This window comes from Moschus berezovskii, chromosome 13 (genome assembly GCF_049115385.1).
Source record: "Moschus berezovskii isolate FMDL1 chromosome 13, NW_MosBer_1.0, whole genome shotgun sequence".
Lineage (NCBI taxonomy): Eukaryota > Metazoa > Chordata > Mammalia > Artiodactyla > Moschidae > Moschus > Moschus berezovskii.
In genome coordinates this window covers 9,977,624-10,005,412 of record NC_142472.1, presented here as the reverse complement: position 1 = coordinate 10,005,412, position 27,789 = coordinate 9,977,624, and the positions used below count along the sequence as shown (strand labels likewise).

Sequence of the window (27,789 nt, the reverse complement as noted above, 5' to 3'; positions counted from 1 at the left end):
GATCCTGTGGACTGCAGCCCATCGGGCTCTTTGGTCCACGGAATTCTCCAGGCAAGGATACTAGAGTGGGTAGCCATTTCCTTCTCCGGGGATCTTCCTGACCCGGGGATCGAACCCACGTCTGCTGCATTGCAGGCAGATTATTTACTGTCTGAGCCACAAGGAAATACAAAGGGTTTATACCTTCTCAAAGCCCTGATAAAAACCTGTTTTCACCCTAGAACTTCCTTGGTGAACGGAAACACCCGTGGAGGTGTTCTGATTAAGGGGAGCTTTTGTGGGTATGTTGGGGAGGGAGGTGAGGAGGAGGAGGGAGGGAAGACCTGGGGATCTGGTGGGCAAAGATGACCCAGCGGAGGACGGACCCGAGACTCACCCTGACCAGCACGCTGTCAGCAAAGGAGGCAGGGTTGTCCACCTCGGTGAAGGCGGGTGGGCCGGTGCCCATGATCTTCCAGCGTACATACAGCACCCCAGCTCCCCCCAAAGCCAGGAGGGTCATTCTGAAGAGGAGGCCCCCTGTCTGGAGCATTCCAGGGCTCTGAAAGGACAGCGCAAGGCCCCCAGTATTGAGGATTTTTCAAATAAAAGTGTGGCCAAGCTAGGTATAAACGTGCAGCAATTCTGGCTGAACCTCGCTGACACTGGACTTTAAAAGGCTGCCTGTTTTAGAATTCAAAGTTGCAAGAAGTACTTTGAAAATGGTGTTTTAAGCCAGCAGGTACGTGACATTTTCCACATCTCAGCTGGAGACAAAAGCAGATACTCACCTCTAACGATCTGTCCTTACGGAGGACCTTCCGGACAATTTCCAGGACATTTAATTTGCCTATTACCAAGATGTCGAAGATGGCATTCAGACCCTAAGAAAGCAAAGCAAGGAATCAGCCATGGGACAGCCTAACTCTGATCAGGTAGCCAGGATACGCCACAATTCTATTGCAGAATCTAGACGAGAAATGTCCTGGATTAGATCATCGTAGATAATCTCTTCAGTTCTAAAAACAAAACAAATCCTACTGTTCCTATGAAATTAGCTCATGATATTTGTACCAAATTTACTTATTTATTTACTTCATTCTTGGCTGCACCGGGTCTCTGATGCTGTGCACAGACTTTCTCTAGTTGTGGTGAGCAGGGGCTACTCTCGAGTTGCGGTGTGTGCTAGCTTCTCTCGTTGCGGAGCACAGGCTCAGTAGTTGTGACACACAGGCTTAGTTGCCCCGTAGCATGTGGAATTTTCCCGGACCAGGGATTGAACCCGTGTCCCTAGAATTGGCAGGCTGATTCTTTTCCACTGGATCACCGAGAAAGTCCCATCAGATTTGTCATCTAGTAAATCTCCTGTTAGTCACAGTTTCAAAGCCTGCATACAAGACTATGATAAGATGAAGGAGAGCTAGAGCTTTGGGGTTCCCAGGAGAAGTTCTTCAGAGGCCCCCCCTTCCCATTTTTTTTCCTCTAAAACAGTCCTGGAGTTGTAGCAGAACCAATACCTGAGCAATGGCCATGCCTAAGACGATAAGGCAGCCAGCAACTTTGAAAACCCAGCCATGTAAGTGATTACACTTCAGAAACCTGGGGTGCTGCCTGATGAGGGCATATGCCCTGGAAGAGAGGGAACAGAACATACAGACTCTTGTGGGGCTGCAGAGACACCCTAGGCTCAGACTCCTGGTCACCCACCAGCTCTCCCTTCCTGCCCAGCACACAGCTAGCCCCACAGGGGAGCGTGGTCATGTGACTGAGTTCTAGACAATGGAATGTGGGCAGAATGATAACGCACCTCTTGGAGGTTTGGTCATAGACCAGAGCACGCCCCACCCCTGGCTTCCCATCCAGTTGCCTGTGGAGGAGATGACGCAGGTGTCTGGAGTGGCACTGAAAACCACACCCTGAGGATGGCAGAGCCCCACTGTGTGAAGAATGGCCACCTCTGCCCATGACTTTTAGGGGGATGACCAATAACTCCAATCATGACCACCTCTACCCATGACTTTTAGGGAGAAGACCAGTAACTCCAATCATGACCACCTCTACCCATGACTTTTAGGGAGAAGACCAGTAACTCCAATCATGACCACCTCTACCCATGACTTTTAGGGGAATGACCAATAACTCCAAGTATGCAAAACCCCTGGCCCTAGGAAGTGTGATATTGCAGCTGCACTGATGCTAACAGCTTCCAGCAGCACCACAATAGTTCCTTTCTAGTAGGTATGGCTGCTTTTAAAGCTCTGACACCTGTGGTTACAAGCTGAGGGCTCATCTGGTCTGGGACTCTACCCTTTACCCTGCAGTGGACTTCCCATAAACATGGCTGCTGTAGGCAACGCCATGCAGCTGAACTCCCTGTTGGAACTAGGCAGAGTGGTCAGAATATACACTGTGTGGATGGTTCGAGCTGCCCTTCGATGTTGTGGGGCCTTAGAACACAGAGCTTTGTGGCAAAGAGGATCGATCATAAGTCGTCAGAAGCCAGTGGTAATTTGTGGTTTTCAGTGCAAGGGTGACATCTCTCCTCAGCCCCCTCCCATACATGCTGGGAGCCATTAATTATCCAGTACATGGGCCAGCGCTGGGTTAATCACTTCACATAATCCTCATTTTATTCACCCATGTGATGCATGATTTTCCTGGGTCACAGAGGAGCATTTCTGCCTGGGTGTGAACCATTTTCTAGGAGGCAGGAAGCTCCCTGTTGAGCTGCGCTGCCTCCTTATGCCGTGCTTTTCTGCCTGTGAGCTACAGGACAGTCACCCAGTGGTGACGCGGTCAGGCTGTCATGAGGAGTGAGCCCAACATGTGTCTGGCTCTCTGTCCCTTCCCATTTCAATGCGTCATCAAAATGGCCACATTCTAGTAAGATTTTTGGAAACTTGCTCAACATCACCATATCTTTATTCATGAAAATTCAACCTAATTTTTTAGTGCTTTTCTTCACGGGGGTGGGAGTCACCTGGGGGCCTTGTGAAATGGAGGTGCTGATTCAGGAGGCCTGTGGGGGGTGGCCTGAGATCCTAAATCTCTAATCAGCTCCCAGATGGTGTCAACACCACTGGTCCTCAAGTCACACTTTGAGACAAGCCAAGATTTCAGGACTGAAGTTCTCACAGAATGATTTTCACCCCTTACCGGGGTGGGGGAGGGGGGTGTGCTTGGCAATGTCTGGAGACATTTGAGGTTGTCACAACTGAGGGAGGGGGTGTCCTTCTGGCATCGAGTGGGGAGAGACCAGGGATGTTGCTAAATATCCTACGATGCACAGGACACGCCCCAAAGAATGAATGATTCAGCCTCAAATGCCAATAATGCCAAGGATCAGAAATACTGGTTTAGAGCAACTTTTAAAAAAGTAACTCATGAGATTCTAGTATCTTTGCACAATAATTCTTTCTCTACTGTTTCCTAGCTAGCTGACCCTAATCATACAGATCGAATCGAATAAAACCATTTATCTTTGCCTTGACTAGTGTCCAGCCCCAAAGAGCTTGGACCTGGGATAGGAAGATCCTTTCCCACAGCTTCCTATATGGGCCCCGCACACCCCACATCTCTGTTTTCCATTTGTCTACATCTCTTCACATCCCTAATGTCTCAGTTTCCCCCTGATAACGTAAGGCAGAAAATTAGCTAGAATACAGAAAAAGAGTGTATTTCCACGCCTCTCCCTTCCAGGGGCTTCTACTCAGATCAGACGTAGGGGGCGCACACCTGGACCCTTCAGAGCCCTCTCCTGTCCTCCCTGACATTTCTGGACAAAGGCAAATATAACATAACACAGATCAATACTTGTTAATCAGGACCAGAAACAGCAGTAGGGTTGCAACATGGCTGTACTTAGGACTGCTGAAACATGACAACACCCAGAAATGCCACAACACTCTTTCTTTTCTCCAGGACCTCTCCACAGGGGCTAATTGCCTGCTCTTCAGAGCTGTCCCCTCTCCGTGTCCACCAGCTCTAATGAATCAACCGAGACAGTCAGTTCCCACCTGAACCACCAGGAGCATGGCTGCACATGTAATCAATCAGTTCAGAGAGGGCTAGGTTGAAGACCGGCAAAAGGGGTGCAGTAGAGGGGGTCCCATAGGCAGGGCAGCTCGAGATGTCTTTACAGGAGGGAAAGGGGCGTAGAAAGCAGCCCACCCTCCCCACCCCTGAAGGCACCTGGGGTCTTACCAGCACGGTGATCCCTTGCTCTTTGCACAGCATGGCCACTGCTCCCAGAAGGATGCTCAGCAACACCCAGAATGTGGAGTGGGTCCCTTCCTTGTTAGCTGCCGACCAGGAGAAATGAAAAAACAGAGTCACACAACTCAGCTCAGTCTTAGGAGCTCCTGGAACTCAATTCTCAGCGTGCACCTTCGACAGTCATCATTTAAAAACACAGTTTGGTTTTCGGATGGCATTTCCCTGTGAGCCAGGGTGTTAGACCCACATTTCTGGTTAGATGGTGGTAGCTCAGCTGGTAAAGAATCTGCCTGCAATGCAGGAGACCCGGGTTTGATCCCTGGGCTGGGAAGATCCCCTGGAGGAGGGCATGGCAACACTCCAGTACTCTAGCCTGGAGAAGTCCACGGACAGAGGAGCCTGGCAGGCTATAGTCCACGGGGTTGGAAGGAGCTGGACATTTTGGACTTTTTTTGTGACTCAGGATATGATTGAGCAACTAACACTTTCACTTTCTACGTGGCATACACACCCCCTTCCTAAGGGTCCACCAGCAGGAGCCCAGAGCCTTTGGGAGGCACTGCAATGCAGCCCTGGGACACAGACATCTCAAGGCAGAGTCCCCAGGGGCGAGGTCCTTCTTCCCAGCCCGCCAGTCACCTAACGGGCTGTTCTGACAGCCTGTGCCAAGGACTCCCACTGGTGGTGTAGACGCGGCATCTGCCTACCCGCCTCTGCTCTGAGAACCTCTACAACTCCTGGGGTCAGGGTCCAGCGCCGCTCTGAGAGTGTCTACCACTTCCAGGTGGAGTCTGGGCTCTCTGAACCCCAGATGCCTTAAGAACACCTGCATGGACACTCGAGCATCAACAGTAAACCGAAACCTCAGCAGAAATGTCACCGTGGCAGTAAGCTGCTTGGCTTGGGTGCGGCTGGGCTCCAGTAATAATTGATGGTCCCTGAATGCCTTGTGAGGAGGAAGGGTCTGCTCTCTACCGGCAGGGGGTGTAGAGGATGCAACTCGGGGACCAGAGCTGATCTGCTCCAGGGAGGAGAGAAGAGGGCACGTGTGATACTCTTCTCTGTTCTTTGTGCGGGTGGCCCTCAGCTCCTCACTGAGGTTGATGGTGAACAAACATCTTATAAAGACCTAAGTGTGAGGTGGGGCAAAGTGAGCCTGCTTGGAGGAGGCGCCCCTGGGTCTTGGGTCAGCTCTGCCTAAAACCAGAACCCCTGGCCTAAATCCCAGCACCGCCGTTCACCGCGTGACCTGGAGCAAGTTACTTTTATAGCCTCAGGGTCCTCATCAATAAAATGGGTGCAACAATAACTGTATCTTCCCTACCTGAGTGAGAAAAAATGTATACAGAAATACTTGCTCATTTGTGTTAAAAGTTACATATAAAAGTTGCTTGTACATGCAAAACATATCTCTGGAGAACACATAGGAAACCAACTACAATAGTTTCTAAGCTGTTTTTTTTTCCGCACCATGCAGCCTAATCTTAGTTCCCTGACCAGGGATTGAAGCCAGGCCCTGGCAACCAAAGCGCCTGTGTCCTAACCACTGGACTGCCAGTAAATTCCCTCTAAACAACTTTAAGAAGAAAAATTTGGATAGGAGAGGGAAGAAGTCTTACTTTTCACTGCAAAACCTTTCATACCATGTACAGTTTTAAAAAACTATGTGCATGAATTAAAAACCATACTAAAACCTAAACATCGAAAAAACAAACAAACAAAAAGCCTTGGTAGACTGCTGGGACCACAGGAAGCATTCACTGTTTGTTGCACATAAGTCAGCAAAACCACCCCAGGTTCAAGGAAGAGGGTCTCCAATGGGGCTTTGATGCAAGGGGGTGACTGATCCGTCACACTGTCACCAAAGTGTGCCAAGCTCGCTAGGCAGTGACAAGATACACCTTGGTTCTCATTAAACTGCTTGAGCAGAAAACCAACAATTAAGGTACGTGTGTGAGAGAGACAGGGAGATAGAAAGATGCAGATTCTGAAGGAAGTGGATACCTGGGAGTCATCAGCATAGCCCCAGACCAAATTCCTGGGCTCCCTGTCTGGGATCAGCTGCGGGGTCTGGAGCTGGGGAGAGGGGATGCTGCTAGCCTGGAACTTTCCACGTGTGGCTGGAAACTCCTCTCAGGATGCTGAGGGGCTGCACCCAGCCAAGCCCCCTGGACGCTCAACAAACTGTGAGCAGGACTGACCCCTGTGCTGTCTGAGGGCCCAGTCGGCTGGCTGGGAAAACGTCCTCACTCACACATAGGCCTCAAGGACTGGAGATTTGGAAGTCAAGCAAAAGGACACTCAGGCTGACACTGTCTGATCTTTTCAGCTTTTCTTGGGAATCTCTGTCGGATTTCCGGGATTAATGTACAAACAGGCAGAACTGACAGAATACAAAAAAGTTTTATTTGGCTGTACAGTCGAGGCACCTGAAGGCTTTTCACCAGCCCAACTGATCAATAAACAGTAAAGCCTCACTGATTTGGATTCCACTATCCCGAATCAACCAGCACTCTTGTTTTAAGTCTTTCTGATCTGATTCTTCCTGCCGTCAACAGGATGAAGGGGTCCCACTGCTGAGAAGGGCACTTAAGGCCTTCCTTACGGGGTGACATAGCCTCTCCAGGTTCCCTGGGTCTAAATTCCAAGCACACAGGCCAATCTACTCTCCCTGGGCTTTGCATGTTCCCTTTTCTTAGGCTAGAACTCCCCAGAAGAATCCTGTGGCCATCAAAGGTCACTTAGGCTGTGCAACCCACCCTCCTGGGCAGCCTCCCTTCTGATTCACTTGTTTTAATTCACAGTTGCAACAACAGCAAATGGTCCTATGTGTGCACGCCTGACTGCCCAGTAGCAGGGTCTGTCCCATGCACCTCAGTGCCCCTAACTGACCCCCTACATTAAGTCAGGCCCAGTGGTAGGCCCCTAGACGTCCCTCAGCACAATCTGCCAGAGTGTCCTTCTCATACTTCACTACAAATGCTTGATTTTCAGCTCTCACCTTTGGCACTGCTGACATGTGTGTCAATTCTCAGCACGGTAGGATGCTCGGTGCCTCCCTTGTCCGCCCCCCGCTCCCCGAGAAGCCAGCAGCCCTCTGAGTTCTCAGTTGCTACGACCCAAAACATTAGGCTTTGCCAGATGTCCTGGGTGGGAGGGGATCACGCCCAGTGGAGACCATTAAACTAACCAGTGCCACTCACAGCGTGTGGTCCTGCCCTTGGATCTTCTAAGAAAAGCAGATGCTCAGGTCCCCCAGCCCCTTGGACTCAGAGACTCGAGGGTAGAGCCCCACTGGAAGCCTGTTAACCAGTCATCCAGGTGATTCTGATGCCACAGGTTGAGGAGCATCACTCTTGGTGGGAAGTTTGCTCACAGCTGCATCCCGGGTACCAGGCCTGGCTCATTGGAGCATCTTCTCCATGCGCCAGAATTTGTAGTACCTGGTTACCTATCAGGAGGGTCAAGGAACTGACAAATCATAGAGCCATAATGCAGGAACAGCTGGAGCGCTTCCAGGAAGTCGTGCCTGTGATCTCCCTGGCAGTGATGGCAGAGCGGGAAACCCTCCCAAGACGCTACAGGCAGGGGACCACATGGCTGTGACTTCAAGAACTGATAGTCCATTTCAGTTTTAACTTCGAGTGAGCCCATGCCTGCCTTCTACCTGCCTCCCACCGTCCTGAGCAGCATCTCTCCAATATCCCAGGCGGCACAGTGCCTAGAAGCCAAGTTGTCTTTATTGAAAACCACGTATATCAGAGTATTTAGTTCCATCAAGCAAACTAAGGATAATTTCACTTGTAGAAATTAATTACATCATACATGTAACACCAAGAGATCACAATTACGAGCCCCAACCCCAAAGCCCTGTTACATTAGACATGATTTCATTGGAGTATTAATACATTTATTGGGATGCATTATTTTCTTTGGGTTTCCCTCAATAGCTCAGTTGGTAAAGAATCCGCCTGCAACACAGGAGAACCTGGTTTGATTCCTGGGTTGGGAAGAACCCCTGGAGAAGGGACAGGCTACCCACTCCAGTATTCTGGTCTGGAGAATTCCTTGGACTGTATATAGCCCTTGGGGACGCAAAGAGTTGGACATGACTGAGCGACTTTTACTTTGAGCATTTGCCAGCAATCAGCAGCAGACAAGTGTTTATAGGCACCAAGGCATTGAGACCTTTAAAAAAAATACGGCCAAAGTAGAGGTAAAGCTAATGGATCCCTTAATTCCTCTTAGGATGTGATTTTGAGAAAGGTCCCACAAGTTTTAGCAGGTGAGTACAGAGTCCAGGCCAAGCAGAGGGGTCACGCTCGCTCCACAGCATGCCAGAGCGTGGACTCCCACACCTTCTGCCACATGACAGCAGTGGGTGGAGGGTGACCCCACAGCGCTCCTCCTCTCCTCCCAGTGGAGGGCGTTCTCTCAGCCCCTCCTCCTCTAACTCGTGGCCCTGAGTCTGCGTCCAACCACTTTCGGGATTTGCTCCTGTCAGCAGTTCATATGCAAATGTGTGCGTGCTCAGTTATGTCTGACTCTCTGCAATCCCATGGACTGTAGTCTACCAGGCTCCTCTGTCCATGAAATTTTCCAGGCAAGAATACTGGAATGGGTTGTCATTTCCTCCTCTGGGGGATCTTCCCGACTCAAAGGCAGGCGGATTCTCTACCACTGAGCCACCTAGGAATCCCTTATTTGCAAATAGATACCCTTTAATTATAAATGAACACATTAATTACCATGGAGTCTCCCACCCTGGCTCCTGTGCCCTTGAAAACCCCACACCTCAGACCCAGCTGTTGTTTTCATATCATAATGGAGGGACTTCCACAAACCATAATGGAGGGACTTCCCTGGGGTCCAGTGATTAGGACTCCAGGTTTCCACCACAGGGAGCATGGGTTCCACCCCTGGTCGGGGAACTAAGATCTGGTAAGCCACATGGAGTGCCCAAAAAAACCCTTCCCAAAACAAAAAAACCAAACGGACTGCTTGCCTCCTCATCCCTTTACCGGAATTGATTTTTTAAAGCTTCTAGTCCTATAATTTGTGTTCCAACATCTTGAAACATACTATGATTTCCCAGTGTAATGTTCCCTGATCTTAACAATTTAGTCCCTTGATCGTTTTACATTTCTTCCTAGAAAAACTGAATCAGGGATTGTGTTTTACTTGACTGTAACATGGATTAATTCCACCCCGCCCTCCATGGCTCAGTAGTTCTGGATAGGAAAAAAATTCCCAGTTCCTCCATTAAAACACCCAAAGGACTGCTCTTGAAAGGTGCTCTGTGAACACTAAGGTAAACTACCCCAGGACTCACGTTCCACTTGCCTGGAATTTAAAATGGATTTCTCCTTAGATGGTTCAATCTGAGATTTCACCAAAAAAAGAACAACACATTAAAAAACCGCAACCTCCAGGGTCTCTGACAGCCTTCTCTCTAACCTCACCTCATAATTGCACCACACCGCTCGAACTCCAAGTTTTTGTAAGGGACTCAGGCTCCCTCCACCTCTTAAATCCTCAGCAAATTGTTCTGGGAACATCCTACTCTTTAACTTTCCTTATACTTCTGGTTTGGTTCCAGTATGGAAACATATGAAAGAAGAAGACAATGATTCTGTGCTGAAGAAGTTATTTCAGTTTCAGTGATTATTAAATATGAGTGTCAATGCCCCAGTGGCCCAGCAGTAAAGAATCTGCCTGCAAGGCAGGAGACCCGGGTTCGATCCCTAGATCAGGAAGATCCCCTGGAGGAGGGCACAGTCATCCACTCCAGTATTCTTGCCTGGAGAATCCCATGGACAGAGGAGCCTGGCGGGCTCCAGGTCATAGGGCTGTAAAGAGTTGGACACGACTGAAGCAACTTAGCAGGAAGGCAGGTAACTTCTCAACAATGGTAATTTCAGGGCTCAGTTATAAACCGAGCAATGGCTTTACATTCAGAAAACCAATTCTAGACCACCACAGTTCAAGAAGAGGCATGGTGGTTGGGGAGCACCTGAAATTTACCTGGTCCCTATTGAGACATGTTGGAAGGCTCAAACACACTACCTAATTTTGAAGACTCCATATGAAAGAAAGAATGTCAAACTGCTCATAATCTGTACACTGATTACATGTTGCAATTACAATATTTTTGATACATTGGGCTAAGAAACTATTGTTAAAATTCAGCTAACCTTTTTTTTTTTTTTAAATAACGTGGCTATTAGAAATTTTGCGATGACCTGAAGGGCTCACATCGTATTTGCTACTACACAGCACTGTCAACATCACATGCTCAGATGTGAAATGAAATGATCTCTATGGCTGTTTATAATCCAAGTCTGCCTTTGAAAACTTAGAAAATATAAAGTGACTTGATTATTAAAATTCACTTCTTTCTCCTCCAACACCTACCAGATCAGTTACTTGATTTGCTATCAGGAGTCATAAGACAGCATGTACACATACTTCAGTTTTTCCACAATCCAAACTGGAAAGCTGAACTTAACAGTCAACTCTTAAACTGGAGAGTTAGGGCCCAATCCTTCCATATAACTTCACAGTCAGCCCCCACTATGTTCCTTGGTATCTGCTGGTCTGTATCTGTGGATTCAACCAACTTTTGGTTCTGCAATACTGAAGTGCATATTGGAAAAAATCCGCCTACAAATGGACTTGTGCAGTTCACACCCATGGACTAACTGTACTTTTAAACTATCTCATATAAATCAAAGGGGTCCTCTTTACAAATGTGTGGAAGGGAGGCGCATGATAAACCAAGGCCAGCCTACAAGTATTGATCAAGTATCTCTAGTACTGGGGACAATCAAGAAAGGCCTTATAAAAATTAAATAATCAACTGGGAAAGTGGTCCTGAGTTTAGGGACAGCCCAGCCTAGTAGACTTATGGACTTAAGACCCCCTCTAGCATAGTTTTACCATGTAATTTGCCAAATTATTATTTTCTTTCAGTATTGTCAAGGTGACTAATGCGAACAGTTGCAAATATATACAGCATAATCTAGATAAATTTGGACTTGTGCTTTTGTATGTTTTTACTTAGTAACTAATGTAAGCTATTCTTTTATTCCCAACTTTGAGCATTTTATTATTTTTATTTTTAAAAATTTTTCATTTTTTGGTCACGCCTCCGAGGCATGTGGGATCTTAGTTCCCAGACCAGGGATGGAACCTGCACCCCCTGCATTGGAAGCGCAGAACCTTAACCACTGGATGTAAGAATGGGTTAGCATAAGAACGGCCATCTTAGAGGCCAGAAAAACCATTTTTACTGAGTACGTGACTTGAGGGAAGAAGAACTAGATAAAACCTGGGAGACAAGTTAATCTTAAGTAAAAGGAAGGCAAGTTAATCTTAAGTACCAAGAATGTGGGCGGCTGCGACACTGAAAATTAGGTAAACAGGTCTGATAAACTTATCTCTTTAAGACACCAGGATAGAGATATGCACACCTGTGTGTGTGTGTGAAAAATTACTGTGAGTTAGGTAATTTAGAAATATCATGATTTGAAAATGCTATACAACCCCTTGGCTCTGAGTGCTCGGGGTCCTTGTTGAAACGCGCTGCGTCGGGCAGACACTTGGACCCCAGCTAGCTGGAAATAAACCTCGCTGTGTGTCTTGCATTATCGTGAATGTCCTCTGTTCCTTTGAGGGAAGGGCGACTCTGGACCCTAACATTTGGGGGCTCATCCGGGATCCCAAGACCCCTCCTCAAAGAGACAGACAACCTCCGATACCGAGGTTTGCACAAAAGCCGTGGCAGGAGGTTTGGCCACCTCCTAGAGGGGAGGACTGAAACACGTCTCTGCCCGGTCCCAATTGAGAATTCTTGTGGAAGGGAAGGAGCGGGTTACGACCCTGGAGGCTCCATTACTGGAAGTCGTGGGAGACGTCCCCGACGAAGGGGTGCCTGAACGACGTCCACAATGGACGCCGTTTGGAACCCTAGGTAAGGGTCCTGAGTGTGTGTGAATGAGACGGCGCCTGTGAATGTGGTGTGGCGGACCGGCTGGTGGGTGTTGAAAAGCTCGGTTCAAATTTGTGTGTTCGCTGGAATTGTATCCCTTGTCTTTTTCTGGCTTCTTTTTGTAACAATAATGGGACAGGCTCAGGTAACGCCTAAGACCCTGCTCCTGAACCACTTCCCTGAAATCCGTGCCACGGCTCGCAATTATGGTGGCGTGGAAGTAAAAAAAAAAAGGTAAGCGCTTACAAATCAAATAATTCTAAATTAAATAATAAATTCCAGGTTAAAGTAAACTGGAAAATATTCAGTATTAAATACCTGATATTAATGTTTGTTTATCTATCTAATATAGACATCTTAGAGTAATTAACATTAAATAGAATATTTTCATTGCACCTAGGTTCAATATAAATTAAATATCATATCTGTTACAAGTTTGTCGACAAAGAAATTACCCTGGGTGAAAAAAAAAAAGCTTCTATAAAATGTAAATGAGACTTGAGCTTTTAGATAAACTCTATTAAGATTAAAAATGTCTGTCTAAAACAGTTTCTCTAGATTTTGGTAACCTGAATTTCTAAGGTTGTGCTAAATTAAGTAACAAAAGTTTATTGAATAGCTAGGTCATTTCCAAATAAAATAAGATTCTGAAACATTCACTATTGAATACTAACTTACAGAAAAACTAAAGATTTTAGACTATTAATAAATAATGTTTGATGCCATCCTGAGATGTTTGCTAAAATTTTTTAAGTTATCACTGGTATTTATGTTCACCAATCTATAGAATGCTAATATAAAGGTCAATTCTTGGTTGCTTAAGGAAAGTAAGATGTGTGTGTTCAGTAAAAAGGTATGAAAAATGAAGTTACATTTTATAGAGGAAAAAGGTAGTAGGTCTAACTTACAGTTGGCTGTTCCAGGATGGGAGAACAAATGGATATAGAAAGTGATAAAAAGGTTTTGTGGAAAGTGGACCCCAAGGAAAGAGTTTTGTGTATAAACAAACGTTTTCTTGAGATGTTAAACTGCATTTGACAATAGATTTAAGTTTATTTGCCTCTTAAATGGTCTGTTCTATATTTGCCTCTGAAATCCTATATTGTTACTATGGCTGAGTGAATAGTTATTGTTTCACAGTGACCTATAACCCCTTGGCTCTGAGTGCTCGGGGTCCTTGTTGAAACCCGCTGCGTCGGGCAGACAGTTGGACCCCAGCTAGCTGGAAATAAACCTCAATGTGTGTCTTGAAAAAAAAAAAGAAAAAGAAAAGAAAAGTCTATGGTTACATAAATAATCAGGTCAAGTTTATTGAGAACAGATCTATTTTGTAAACAAGTCTTAATTTGGTTATATTTGATAAAAATGAGAATAATTTTAGGGAAAAAAAAAAGATGTTTCAATGAGTGTTAAATCCCAGTTTGTTAATGGAAATCTGTTTCTACTAAGACTCATTTCTTGAATGGATCTCTGCTGTTATGTGATATTAATATAGGATTTGGTTGAGTTCTTGAAGAGCACCCTAGGTTTGTTTCTGAAGCTTGTCTCAGTGATCTATCTTTGGATAAAGATCAGATGCCTCGTGACCTGCAACCAGGACTAGAAAAAGACATAATTTAAGGGACTGTCTCCAATCTGGATGGAAGGACTTTTTTCAGAAGAAACTACACTACATCAGGATGAGAAGACGACATCAGAGGTAGATAGCTTGCCCAAGATGCTGGACCTGATTCGTATGATCGTTTATAATGTTTTCTTGACTTCTTAGACCTCTGCATATAAATCAAATGCTTTTCTACCATAGGCCTGATCCTATGCTAATTTTAGAAAGTAATCCAATTGTCGGGTTTGTAGACATGTAAAAGCTCATTCTGCTTATACAAAAACTCTGTTAGACTTGTGCCATCCTAATGTCCTTAAACCATGGCAACAGTCTGCTTCTAAATTGGAAAATTAAAAACAATAGCTGGAAATCAGAGTCAGGGCTATGGGAAATCCAAGATGGCTGCTTGGCTTTTCCCAGCTCCCTGACAAACCTCATTTTTTATTTTGATGGGTTAAAGCCTTCCTGGCTACAGGGTTAATGCCTCCATAATGAAAAATCACGGAATATTAAGTTTTGTAAATTGTTAAATTAAGTTTCTAGCTTTGTTAATTAAGGTCTAGTGTTTACTAAGACTCACTGCTGAGACAGTTCCTTGTTACGTGATACTGCTAAAAAATTTAAGTTATTAAAAAGGACACTCTAGGTTAGTTTCTAAGGTTTATCTCAGTAACCAATCTTCAGATAAAGGTCAGATGCTCCATAACGTACAACCAGGATATTAACACCAGGCTATAGTCATTTAACAAATGAAGTCAGGTGACTTGGGGTATGCCAGCTTTATCTAATAAAAGTTCTTGACTTATAATTCTTATTTTACTAATAACTGCTAGCTATCACATGCTAGTAAAGTCATGCTCAAAATTCTCTAAGCCAGGCTTCAGCAGTATGTAAACCATGAACTCCCAGATATTCAAGCAGGTTTTAGAAAAGGCAGAGGCACCAGAGATCAAATTGCCAACATCCGCTGGATCATGGAGAAAGCAAGAGAGTTTCAGAAAAACATCTATTTCTGCTTCATTGACTATGTCAAAGCCTTTGACTGTGTTGGTCACAATAAACTGTGAAACATTCTGAAAGAGATGGGAATCCCAGACCACCTGACCTGCCTCTTGAGAAACCTGTATGCAGGTCAGGAAGCAACAGTTAGAACTGTACATGGAACAACAGACTGGTTCCAAATAGGAAAAGGTGTACGTCAAGGTTGTATGTTGTCACCTTGCTTATTTAACTTATATGCAGAGTACATCATGAGGAACGCTGGGCTGGAAGAAGCACAAGCTGGAATCAAGATTGCTGGGAGAAATATCAATAATCTCAGATATGCAGATGACACTACCCTTATGGCAGAAAGTGAAGAGGAACTCAAAAGCCTCTTGATGAAAGTGAAAGAGGAGAGTGAAAAGGTTGGCTTGAAGCTCAACATTCAGAAAACAAAGATCATGGCATCTGGTCCCATCACTTCATGGGAAATAGATGGAAAAACAGTGGAAACAGTGTCAGACTTTATTTTTTTGGGCTCCAAAATCACTGCGGATGCTGATTGCAGCCATGAAATTAAAAGACGCTTGCTCCTTGGAAGGAAAGTTATGACCAACCTTGATAGTATATTAAAAAGCAGAGACATTACTTTGCCAACCAAGGTCCGTCTAGTCAAGGCAATGGTTTTATCCGTGGTCATGTATGGATGTGAGAGTTGGACTGTGAAGAAAACTGATCGCCGAAGAATCGATGCTTTTGAACTGTGGTGTTGGAGAAGACTCTTGAGAGTCCCTTATACTGCAAGGAGCTCCAACCAGTCCATTCTAAAGGAGATCAATCCTGGATGTTCATTGGAGGGACTGATGCTAAAGCTGAAACTGCAATACTTTGGCCACCTCATGCGACGAGTTGACTCACTGGAAAAGACTCTGATGCTGGGAAAGGTTGGGGGCGGGAAGAGAAGGGGACGACGGAGAATGAGATGGCTGGATGGCATCACCGACTCTGTGGACATGAGTTTGAGTGTACTCCGGGAGTTGGTGATGGACAGGGAGGCCTGGCATGCTGTGATTCATGGGGTCGCGGAGAGTCGGACACGACTGAGTGACTGAACTGAACTGACTGAACTGATGGCTATATTATTTTCTATGTCACTTGTTTCACTGAGCCTGTGATATAATGCTGATATGCAGTTCCATATGAGATCAATAATTGTAATAATGTGACTCTGGGTATGAGAAAAAGCAACAAGAGGGAATATTTTCCTGGACCAGGAGGCTAGTAAGACAGTGGTCCAGAGACTTTTGATACTTGCAAGGCCTGGTCCAATTTTAGCACACTGAGTGGCCCATCGCTTCCCTAGACCTGGGAATGAACCTTCCCAGCACCGCAGGACACAATGGCCATGAAATGGTGTTACATGGTCGGATATGTGGCTATAAGGGACCCTGCTGACTGGAAGTTGGTACTTGCCAGCTGCCTCTACAAAGATTACATCATGACCATTGCAAACTGCTGAACTTCAACACCCCCTGAAAGAAGTTCAGGGTGAAAATCAGGAATGAGGCACTCTGTGCTCTGAAAAAACTGGCAGAACAGGCCTTCAGATAGTCAGATCTTTTCAGAAAAAGGTTTTATGAGTTCCAATTCTTGCATCTTCTCATACCTAGAAAAACACTGATGTCATTAATGGTGACATCTGCTTTGGCTATTAAAAAAAATTTTTTTTTTTTTTTACAATTAAAAGTCAAAATAGAGTAGCTATGGTTCAGACATCCTGGGAAATAACTATTTCCCAGATATCCTGAAAAATGATATTATGGGTGTGATTTCAGATTAGACGCTGTGACCTAATGTAGAACTTAATGCTCCTGTAATGCATTTTTGCTTCTGTACTTTGCTTGCTGCTCGTAAAATCAAAGTTCTTCCATTTTAAGATGAGGTTGTTTTTAAGTAAAGATTCCTAAAACTGTTTTTGAGTAAGGCTGTATAATGATCCCTGGATCAAACTCTGCCCACGGAGGAAGATTCCTCCGTTTGAACAATAGAAAAGGGGGGAATGTAAGAATGGGTTAGCATAAGAACAGCCATCTTAGAGGCCGGAAAAACCATTTTTACTGAGTACGTGACTTGAGGGAAGAACTAGGTAAAACCTAGGAGACAAGTTAATCTTAAGTACCAAGAATGTGGGTGGCTTCGACACTGAAAATTAGGTAGACAGGTCTGAGAAGCTTATCTCGTTAAGACACCAGGATAGAGATATGCACACCTGTGTGTGTGTGTGTGTGGAAAATTACTGTGAGTTAGGTAATTTAGAAATATCATGATTTGAAAATACTATATAACCCCTTGGCTCTGAGTGCTCGGAGTCCTTGTTGAAACCCGCTGCGTCGGGCAGACACTTAGACCCCAGCTAGCTGGAAATAAACCTCGCTGTGTGTCTTGCATTATCGTGAGTGTCCTCTGTTCCTTTGAGGGAAGGGCGACTCCGAACCCTAACACTGGACACCAGGGGAGTTGCCTGATCATTTTAATAAGACAGCTGAAACTGAAAATAGTAGGGCACTTTGCATACAGCTGGCACTCAATAAATATTGGATGAGTCAACAGTTTTATTTATTTCGATGTCTATTAGAAGCTTTACTATATTACTATACTTCAAAGGCAATTATGAAATGTAATTAACACTGAAAAGTTAGTAATTTGTTAATGTGAATAAATACAGCCAGAAGTCCTCTTCTCACTTTTTAGTTTTTGAACCTCCTCACAATGGAATAATCTCTGTCATGTAAGATTTAAAAAAAAAATAATTTGTTTTTTAAAAATTACATAATATTAAAAAGACTCAGGAAAAACTTATTATTTTCATTTTAGAATTAACAGCTAAAAACAGTAAAAATAAATCCTGAGAGGCGGATATCCCTCCAGTACAACTACATTTATGAGTACTTATTTGGCCTTGGAGCACGGAATGAAGCAGGGCAAAGGCTAATAGAGTTTTGCCAAGAGAACGCACTGGTCATAGCAAACACCCTCTTCCAACAACACAAGAGAAGACTCTACACATGGACATCACCAGATGGTCAACACCGAAATCAGATTGATTATATTCTTTGCAGCCAAAAATGGAGAAGCTGTATACAGTTAGCAAAAACAAGACCAGGAGCTGACTGTGGCTCAGATCATGAATTCCTTATTGCCAAATTCAGATTGAAATTGAAGAAAGTAGGGAAAACCACTAGACCATTCAGATATGACCTAAATCAAATCCCTTATGATTAATCAGTGGAAGTGAGAAATAGATTTAAGGGACTAGATCTGATTGATAGAGTGCCTGATGAACTCTGGACGGAGGTTCGTGACATTGTACAGGAGACAGGGACCAAGACCATCCCCATGGAAAAGAAATGCAAAAAAGTGAAATGGCTGTCTGAGGAGGCCTTACAAATAGCTGTGAAAAGAAGAGAAGCCAAAAGCAAAGGAGGAAAGGAAAGATATAAGCATCTGAATGCAGAGTTCCAAAGAATAGCAAGGAGAGATAAGAAAGCCTTCCTCAGCGATCAATGCAAAGAAACAGAGGAAAACAACAGAATGGGAAAAACAAGAGATCTCTTCAAGAAAATTAGAGATACCAAGGGAACATTTATGCAAAGATGGGCTTGATAAACGACAGAAATGGTATGGACCTAACAGAAGCAGAAGATATTAAGAAGAGGTGGCAAGAATACTCAGAGGAACTGTACAAAACAGATCTTCACGACCAAGATAATCATGATGGCGTGATCACTCACCTAGAGCCAGACATCTTGGAATGTGAAGTTAAGTGGGCCTTAGGAAGCATCACTATGAACAAAGCTAGTGGAGGTGATGGAATTCCAGTTGAGCTATTTCAAAGCCTGAAAGATGATGCTGTGAAAGTGCTGCACTCAATATGCCAGCAAATTTGGAAAACTCAGCAGTGGCCACAGGACTGGAAAAGGTCAGTCTTCATTCCAATCCCAAAGAAAGGCAATGCCAAAGAATGCTCAAACTACCGCACAATTGCACTCATCTCACACGCTAGTTAAGTCATGCTCAAAATTCTCCAAGCCAGGCTTTAGCAATATGTGAACCGAGATGTTCAAGCAGGTTTCAGAAAAGGTAGAGGCACCAGAGATCAAATAGCCAACATCCGCTGGATCATGGAGAAAGCAAGAGAGTTCCAGAAAAACATCTATTTCTGCTTCATTGACTATGCCAAAGCCTTTGACTGTGTGGATCACAATCAACTGTGGAAAATTCTGAAAGAGATGGGAATACCAGATCACCTGACCTGCCTCTTGAGAAACCTGTATGCAGGTCAGGAAGCAACAGTTAGAACCGGACATGGAACAACAGACTGGTTCCAAACAGGAAAAGGAGTACGTCAAGGTTGTATCTTGTCACCCTGCTTATTTAACTTATATGCAGAGTACATCATGAGGAACGCTGGGCTGGAAGAAGCACCAGCTGGAATCAAGATTGCCGGGAGAAATATCAAAAACCTCAGATATGCAGATGACACCACCCTTATGGCAGAAAGTGAAGAGGAACTAAAAAGCCTCTTGATGAAAGTGAAAGAGGAGAGTGAAAAGGTTGGCTTGAAGCTCAATATTCAGAAATCGAAGATCATGGCATCTGGTCCCATCACTTCATGGGAAATAGATGGGGAAGCAGTGGGAACAGTGTCAGACTTTTATTTTTTGGTGCTCCAAAATCACTGTGGATGCTGATTGCAGCCATGAAATTAAAAGATGCTCACTCCTTGGAAGGAAAGTTATGACCAACCTAGATAGCATATTAAAAAGCAGAGACATTACTTTGCCAACAAAGGTCTGTCTAGTCAAGGCTATGGTTTTTCCCGTGGTCATGTATGGATGTGAGAGTTGGACAGTGAAGAAAGCTGATCGCCGAAGAATTGATGCTTAACTGTGGTGCTGGAGAAGACTCTTGAGAGTCCCTTGGACTGCAAGGAGATCCAACCAGTCCATTCTACAGGAGATCAACCCTGGGTGTTCATTGGAAGGACTAATGCTAAAGCTGAAATTCCAATACTTTGGCCACCTCATGGGACGAGTTTACTCAATGGAAAAGAGTCTGATGCTGGGAGGGATTGGGGGTGGGAGGAGACGGGGACGAGAGAGAATGAGATGGCTGGATGGCATCACCGACTCAATGGACATGAGTTTGAGTGAACTCCAGGAGTTGGTGATGGACAGGGAGGCCTGGCGTGCTGTGATTCATGGGGTCGCAAAGAGTCGGACACGACTGAGTGACTGAACTGAACTAAACTGATCAAATAGTCTTCCCCAAATAGGGAGTTCTAACTGATGCATCGTTTGTCGTTTACTCGCTCAGTCACGTCCAATTCTTTAGTGACCCCATAGACTACAGCCCAACAGGCTCCTCTGTCCATGGGATTTTTCCAGCAAGAATATTAGAGTGGGTTGCCATTTTCTTCTCCAGGGGACCTTCCCCACCCAGGGATGGGACCTTCCCCACCCAGGGATGGGACCTTCCCCACCCAGGGATGGAACCCAAGTCTCCTGCACTGCAGGTGGATTCTTCACCCCCGAGTCACTGCGGGAAGCCTAACTGGTGCCAAACTCTGTGTAAGTGTCTCAGGCTAAGAGCTCTCCATCTCAAATCCGTCCAGTCTGCTAAGTTGTTAAGCAACAACGGTCCAGGTGAGAAAATGAAAAAAGCAAACACAAAAAACCACCAAAACTATTCTTACAGCAAGCAACATCTCTCACAACTTGCTCTAGGAGAACTGTACAGCGTTCGCAAACATCAACCCTTTATAATACAGAATTTCAGAAAGACTGGCTTGGAAAATGTTTTCCTTGTTTCCGTGTCTGTCTCTGAGGTAATGCAAGCCCTTCAGTAAATCGAGGCAAAGCCTGAGCGGCAGCAGGGGCGGCGCTGAGGGGAAGGAGCACGGTGTGGGTGGGAAACAAAAATCCCACAAGCATTAACAGCAAGAGCCTGGTCAGCGCCAACACCCGCAAGTGCCCACCAGAAGCGAGCAATTCAGGGAAGCGCTGCGTGGTGGACTCAGCACGGCGTTCCAGTGGGGAGGTGTCATTTCAGAAAAAAACAAAAAAGCATCGCGTGCCAGGAACGACCGTCTTCCCCCGTCGACGCCCGCATCTCGCCGCCCGGAAGTTGGCGTGCGTCGCGGTGCGTGGGCGGAAGTCACTCGACTCTGTCAGGCGGCCCCGGCTCCCTCGGCCAGTGCCCAGAGCGCGCGTCTCATTCTCGTTCCAGGAGCGGGAGCCGAGCGAGCGGCGCTTCCACCCGCGGAATGAGGCACGTCGGAGGCTGCTCTCCTGACTAAAACAACGGGGGTGGGGGGGACACGAGCCCGTGTAGCGACCCCGGAGAAAAGAGAGCCCACGTGAATACCGCGGTCACAATTCAGATGGCAGCAACCCCAAATCTAAAAAACACAAAACAAGCATCCTGGACTAGGTGAGTTATACAGTTGCCCTCGTTTCTTTCAAGCTGTGTGACTTAACTCTGCATAAGCCAAAGACAAACGTGTCTTGAATCAGAGTGGAAAAGAGCAGGAAACGAGATCCTAAGAGTAGTCATCCTGTTTTAGCTGCCTGAACTATGGTGCGACTGTCACGTGCTCAGTCACGGCCGGCTCTTTGCGACCCCATGGACTATTCCCGCTAGGCTCCTCTGTCCATGGGATTTCTTCAGGCAAGGATACTGGAGTGGGTGGTCATTTCCTCCTCCAGGGGATCTTCCTGACCCAGGGATCGAACCCACGTCTCTTGCATTGGCAGGCTGGTTCTTAACCTGCAAAGCCATTCGGGAGGCCCTGAACTATGGTAGGGAGAGTGACTAGAGCAAATAAATTTAAAGAACTTAGAAAAACTGAGACTTGAGGTCTTGTGTTTCATAATAGCTTAGAATTTAAAATGGTTATTGTAGAAATGTACCCATTTCCTTCTCTCCTGAAAAGGTTTTCTCCTCCCCACGATATAAATGACACTAATGAAATTTCTCTTTGTCATCCCAGTTCCCATGAAACAATATTCTAAGGTATTCGTTTATAAAAGAAATTGTTTTGGCTCTTCTATCAAGTTTTTTGTGCAGAGAGGTTATGTATGTATATATGCTTGGTGGTGTCCGACTCTTTTGTGACCCCATGGACTGAAGCCTGCCAGCCTCCTCCGACCACGGGATTCTCCAGGCAAGGATACTGGAGTGGGTTCCCATTTTCCTCCTCCAGGGGATCTTCCCGACCCAGGGATTGAACCCACATCTCCTGCATCCCCTGCACTGGCAGGCACACTCCTTACCACTAGCGCCACCTGGGAAGCCCATGCAGGCAGATTACCTTTTTCCAATGGAAAATATGTACTGGGCTTTAACGGAGAGAAATGTTGACAGGATATCTCATCATTAGAATAATACTTTTCATTTTGGGTGTTCAGAAATGATAACCAGCGCATCATCGACTTAGTGTTTTTCTTTCCCCCTTTAAAATAATTATCCTTTTCTCTAAGGCTATTTTCTTCTTAAAAAAAAAAAAGATTCTATTCTAAAAGAGCTCGCTTGGAGCTATTCTACATAAGTACACACACACACACACACACAAACAGAAATGTTACATGAGACTTTTTTTTTCACTCTTAAAAAATGCCAGGATTCCAGAGGTTAGCACAGAATTGCTTGTTACAATAAACTCAGGCAGTTAAAAACTGTCCAGAGCTTTATAATACAGACAGTGCATCTATAAAGAAAGCTAATGAGGTTATTAAAAAGGAATGTATTCTCTGAAAAATCCTTTTACCTAGTTAAATCATTCACTTCAGAACACTCAATTTTTTGTTCCCTTATAAAAAATATTAAATTTGTTCCTCTGTAAAAAACCTCTGTTAAACTTCAAGTTTATGAGGAATGAATGCTTGACTGTTCTTTGAATTGATGTTCAGATCCGAAAGAACAAAGACCAGGTAACTTAAATCATAAGTTTAGACAGCAAATATCATTTATTATTATTTGTATTCAGTAGGTACCAGACTGAACTTCTTCCACAAAAGAGCTTTGATTCTTGGCCGCACACTTACAAACACACGGGCAACGTGAGTAGCGGGGGCTGTTCTTAAATCATACTTTTGATGTTTCTACCATGCCTAACACTTTAACAAATTCATTAACAGAACTGAATGCCCCTCCTGTTTATTTTTAATGATTGTTTTGACAAGCTTGCCTAACTGGTCCCATGAGGACAGGGAAGCCGATGAAGACAGTTTAGTTGGGGGGCTGGCTTTGAAGTGAGTTAGACACAGAGTGTGAACCCAGTTCAGCCGTATATAGCCGTGTGATCCTGGTGAGTTACCGCGTCTTATATGTGGACAGCAGGGAAAGTAATTCCACCTATCTTTAAGATACACAGATGACACCACCCTTATGGCAGAAAGCGAAGAGGAACTAAAGAGCCTCTTGATGAAAGTGAAAGAGGAGAGTGAAAAAGCTGGCTTAAAACTCAACATTCAGAAAACTCAGATCATGGCATCTGGTCCCATTACTTCATGGCAAATAGATGGGAAAACAGTGAAAACAGTGTCATACTTTGCTTTCTGGGGCTCCAAAATCACTGCAGATGGTGACTGCAGCCATGAAATTAAAAGATGCTTGCTCCTTGGAAGAAAAGCTCTGACCAACCTAGACAGCATATTAAAAAGCAGAGACATTACTTTGCCAACAAAGGTCCGTCTAGTCCAAGTTATGGTTTTTCCAGTGGTCATGTATGGATGTGAGAGTTGGACTATAAAGAAAGCTGAGCACTGAAGAATTGATGCTTTTGAACTGTGGTGTTGGAGAAGACTCTTGAGAGTCCCCTGAACTTCAAGGAGATCCAGCCAGTCCATCCTAAAGGAAATCAGTTCTGAATATTCATTGAAAGGACTGATGCTGAAACAGAAGCTCCAATACTTTGTCCACCTGATGGGAAGAACCTACTCACTGGAAAAGACTCTGATGCTGGGAAAGATTGAGGGCAGGAGGATAAGGGGACGACAGAGGATGAGATGGTTGGAAGGCATCACCGACTCGATGGACATGAGTTTGAGCGAGCTCTGGGAGCTGGTGATGGACAGGGAAGCCTGGTTTGCTGCAGTCTATGGAGTCACAAAGAAGCAGAGACAACTTAGTGACTGAACTGAAGACTGTAACATAATTGACAACCACACACACATACGTGTGACAGTAAACAGTCAAAAAATGGTACCTTATGTTAACGGCAACCTCTCTACCTTCATGAGTAAAAAAAAAATTCATGCTGGAAACTCCCTATTAATCTTGGCTAAAAAAATCTTTTGGAACCACTAGCATGGTGACAGTTACCTGTCAGTCATCTGTCCCAGGGATTAGCAGACTTTGCAAAGGATAGGCCAGTAAGAATTTCAGGCTTCACAGGCCAGGTAGCCTCTATGGAAACTCCTAACTCTGCAAAACCAGTCCTGAGTGACCCCACTTCAACCAGCCCCAGCAGAGACAAAATCCTGAATGAGTGGTCTGTCCTTGCTTATGAATAAGATACCAGTTTACAAGAGGAATCCAAGTATAAGCATTAGTACATGAACGATAACATTAAGGCCCTGGCAGGGGACCAAACCTAAGCTTTGAGAAGTGCTGTGGAAAAAACTCAAGGAAACCAATGTATTACTATATCAGCTTTTGCTGAAACTGGCTTCCATGGCGGCTCAGACAGTACAAGATCTGCCTACAATGCAGAAGACCCAGGTTCGATCCTCAGGTCGGGAAGAGGCCCTGGGGAAGGAAATGGCAACCCACTCCAGTATTCTTGCCTGGGAAATCTAATGGACAGAGGAGCCTGGTGGCCTACAGTCTATGGGGGGGTCACAAAAAGTTGGATACAACTTAGCAAGTTTCACTCACTCTGCTGAAACAGCTCTGTTCAAACAACCCATAGGAATCGTTCATCTCACTTTCCCTTTTCTTCTGACTTTCCCTTTTCAAATGATTGTGTTATATAAGGAGAGAGTTCTACAGTCATGAACTGAATTTATAACAGAAGTTGAAATTATAACACTGTTGCCAGGGCCAACATGTATAAATGTATCATATCCAGTTTCTACTGTAAGACAACTGGGAAGGGATGATGTAACTTGGAGGCGATCAGAATTCATATAATTAGTAGAGTTATACAGGGATTCTACTGAATCTCAATAAATGCACTGGTGCTAATAAACAGGCAGTTCAACCCCCGCCACTTGCACGCATGTGTGCACGCGTGCACACACACACACAGAACTGGTCATTTCAACTCCATTCGTTCCAGCAACAAAGACTTTAAGTATTAACATGACAATGAAAAAATAAGAACCTCATGCTCCAGGTGCATATTTATAGCTATACATTTTTACAATTTTTCTATTTTCTTCCTCCAACATGTTTTAATTAAAAATAAATACCAAAAAACTTCTCCCCTCTTCAATTTTACTAGAAATAAAAAAATTACAAAAATCAATCACAACTGCTTTAGCACTAAGAGCAGAAGCTCTTGGTTTCACTACTCAGCACGATGCTTCCTGAACATTGTGAATGTTGAAGCACAACCTTTGTGTTGTGAAAAAAGCAACTGAGTAACAGACCACTAAAAACAGTTGACACCTTTGACCCACATTTCTTCAAAGTGATAAACTTATACGAATGGACAACTTCCCCTCTGTTAAAACACGCTCGACAGAACAGAAACACGAAGATGCAAAATTAAGAGGGCCAAGCATCATGCTTACTTTCTCTGAACGCTTTACAGTAGCCAAGGAAAGACAGCAGAAAAAACAGGGCACCCAGGAGGTCTGCACGGCCGACGACACCAGCAACCTTCAAAGAAGGTGGAGGAAAAAGATTTATGTTAAAAAACATTGACACGAAACTTTGGAAACACAAAAACATCCTTAGAAACAGAAAACCTTAAGAGACTAGGCCATCTGTTAAAATAAACTCTCTAACCGTGGTGTGATCTGATAACTGACGCTTTTCACTTTTGGTCTAGGATCTGGGTCAGCTGCTTCCCTGGGAAGGCTGCATTGACTCCAACCTACTGTGGCTCTTCTGTGGGTCATACACAGGCAGCGATGCCTGTGTGCAGGGAAAATCCCGTCACTCAGCACTCTGTGCCCACAGCCCTAGAGACCTCTGTCCTGATCAGGTGCCCAGGGTGCATTTTTCAATTGGAAAATGTTATCAGCTCAAAGGGCATGATATTTAAGAAAGAAAATTTGACTGGAGACATGAAAGACAGGTGGGAAGTAAGTGTTACATTTCATCAAGCAGAGAGAATAAGACACAGGGATGACGGTTCAAAGCCTTGGTCTCTGTCTTTTCCTCCCTTTAGACCAAAACCAATTAAGTGAGTTAACCTGGAAAGTGGAAGGCTTCAAAAGACATTGACCAGTAAGATGAAAACAGAGTACGAGTTCCACCATTTCTTCCCTACCCCTCCCCATTTTCTGCATCTGATGATGGCCCTTTTCTCCACCTTAGTGTCAAAGAAGCAATACAAAATGGGTGCTTCATTTCTTTCAAGCTGATTACTCCAACAGTTGTTCTCCAAAAGTCTCAGGTCAACCAAAGACAGAGAATTGTGCTCCTGAGTACTGGTCTAGTCTACGTGGCATCCTTTACTAACTAGCACCCGGACAGGACATGAATCAGAGCTTGCACTGTGACTCTTAAGGTTTCACTTTAGTTCCTGGGAAGCTTATCTTAAAGTGAGAAATGTGATGCTGGATCCAAAGTAAAGACTAGCATACAAACAGAGGTAAGAGAGTATATTTCACAATGAATGTGAAAATCACTATATTTACATTCTGTGCCCAGGTGCGTGTACAAGCCACAGCTAAAAGGAATGCCTTTTAGGAGCAGTTTCCATTCAAACAGCGTGGCTCCCGACGCTGGCGAGGCAAACACCCATCCAATGGCAAGCTCCTGACGCAGGCATGCGATCACTAAGAAGATTGACAGCTGAGTCCCACCTGTGACTGCCAGGCATGTGAAAAAACTTCCTCCTGGGAAGGAAGCTAAAGACAAACAAAGGTTCAACACATCTGGGCCAAGGAGGCCAGTGTGCTGGAGGGGTAAATGGAATGATTAGTTTATGAAGGCAGTGAATACATCATGAGACTTCTGGAATCCTCTGGCCTGTGACTTGCTCAGAGATGCAGTGAAATTGAGGATGCAGTGAGATCCCATAGACAGAGCCTGGCCCACAGTGGGTGCTGGTTCACTGTCAATCCAGCCGGTACACATGGTTGGGGGGATTCCAGGGGAGAGGGCAGCGGACCGAGGACACGGCAGCTTAGGGAGAAGCAGGTGTGGGCTCTGCAGCTCCGCGGCCAGTGATGGACGAAGCAGCTGGTGCCGGGGGCCTCCCATCAGGACCAGAGAGGGGTGTGAGCAGCATCTGCCAGCTGCGGCTCTTCACAGGGCCCGAGGATGGTCCAGCATCCCAGAGCCTTTCAGAGGAGACAGTAAGCGAAGCCAGCCCAGAGAAGGGCATCCAAGAAGGTCCTGAGAGCAAGAGGGTCGGGGAAGCAGGGGCTGGGAACGTGGAGGGTCAGAGAACAAGGCTTCCTGAACTGAGTGAAGGGGAGGGAAGTAGCTTGGATAAATACCGGGGTAGGGGGCAAAAAGGCCAGCCTAAACTACTTGTTATCTGAGTGGCTGAGGTACATTTAAGACTGCCAGCTAACATATAATGTTGAAAATCATCCAAATCTGGAAGAGAAAAAAAAAGACTTCCACTACAATGAACTTTAAATATCATAAACTCATTTTTAAAACATTCTGCCTTTGGCTAAGTGAAGATATCCCAGGTCTTAAGGAATGTACATTACATCATCTGACATGAAGAAAAACAGGTTTTAACAAGTATGGCACTAATGAGAACCTACTGTATCACACAGGGAACTCTCCTCAGTGCTCTGTGGGGACCTAACTGGGAAGGAAATGCAAA

General features: G+C 45.0%; 1 protein-coding gene across 2 annotated transcripts in view; it reads right to left on the bottom strand.

The window, feature by feature from the left end:
* Positions 1-27,789, bottom strand: part of TMTC4 (transmembrane O-mannosyltransferase targeting cadherins 4) — a 63,152-nt gene that overhangs the window by 20,696 nt on the left and 14,667 nt on the right. For both annotated transcript variants that reach the window (XM_055426637.2, XM_055426636.2), the window contains exons 5-8: positions 25,568-25,655; positions 4,183-4,280; positions 771-863; positions 377-541 (exon numbers count right to left, since the gene is read on the bottom strand). In XM_055426637.2, the coding sequence (XP_055282612.2) occupies positions 377-541; positions 771-863; positions 4,183-4,280; positions 25,568-25,655 (444 nt within the window). The remainder of the gene's footprint in view (positions 1-376; positions 542-770; positions 864-4,182; positions 4,281-25,567; positions 25,656-27,789) is intronic.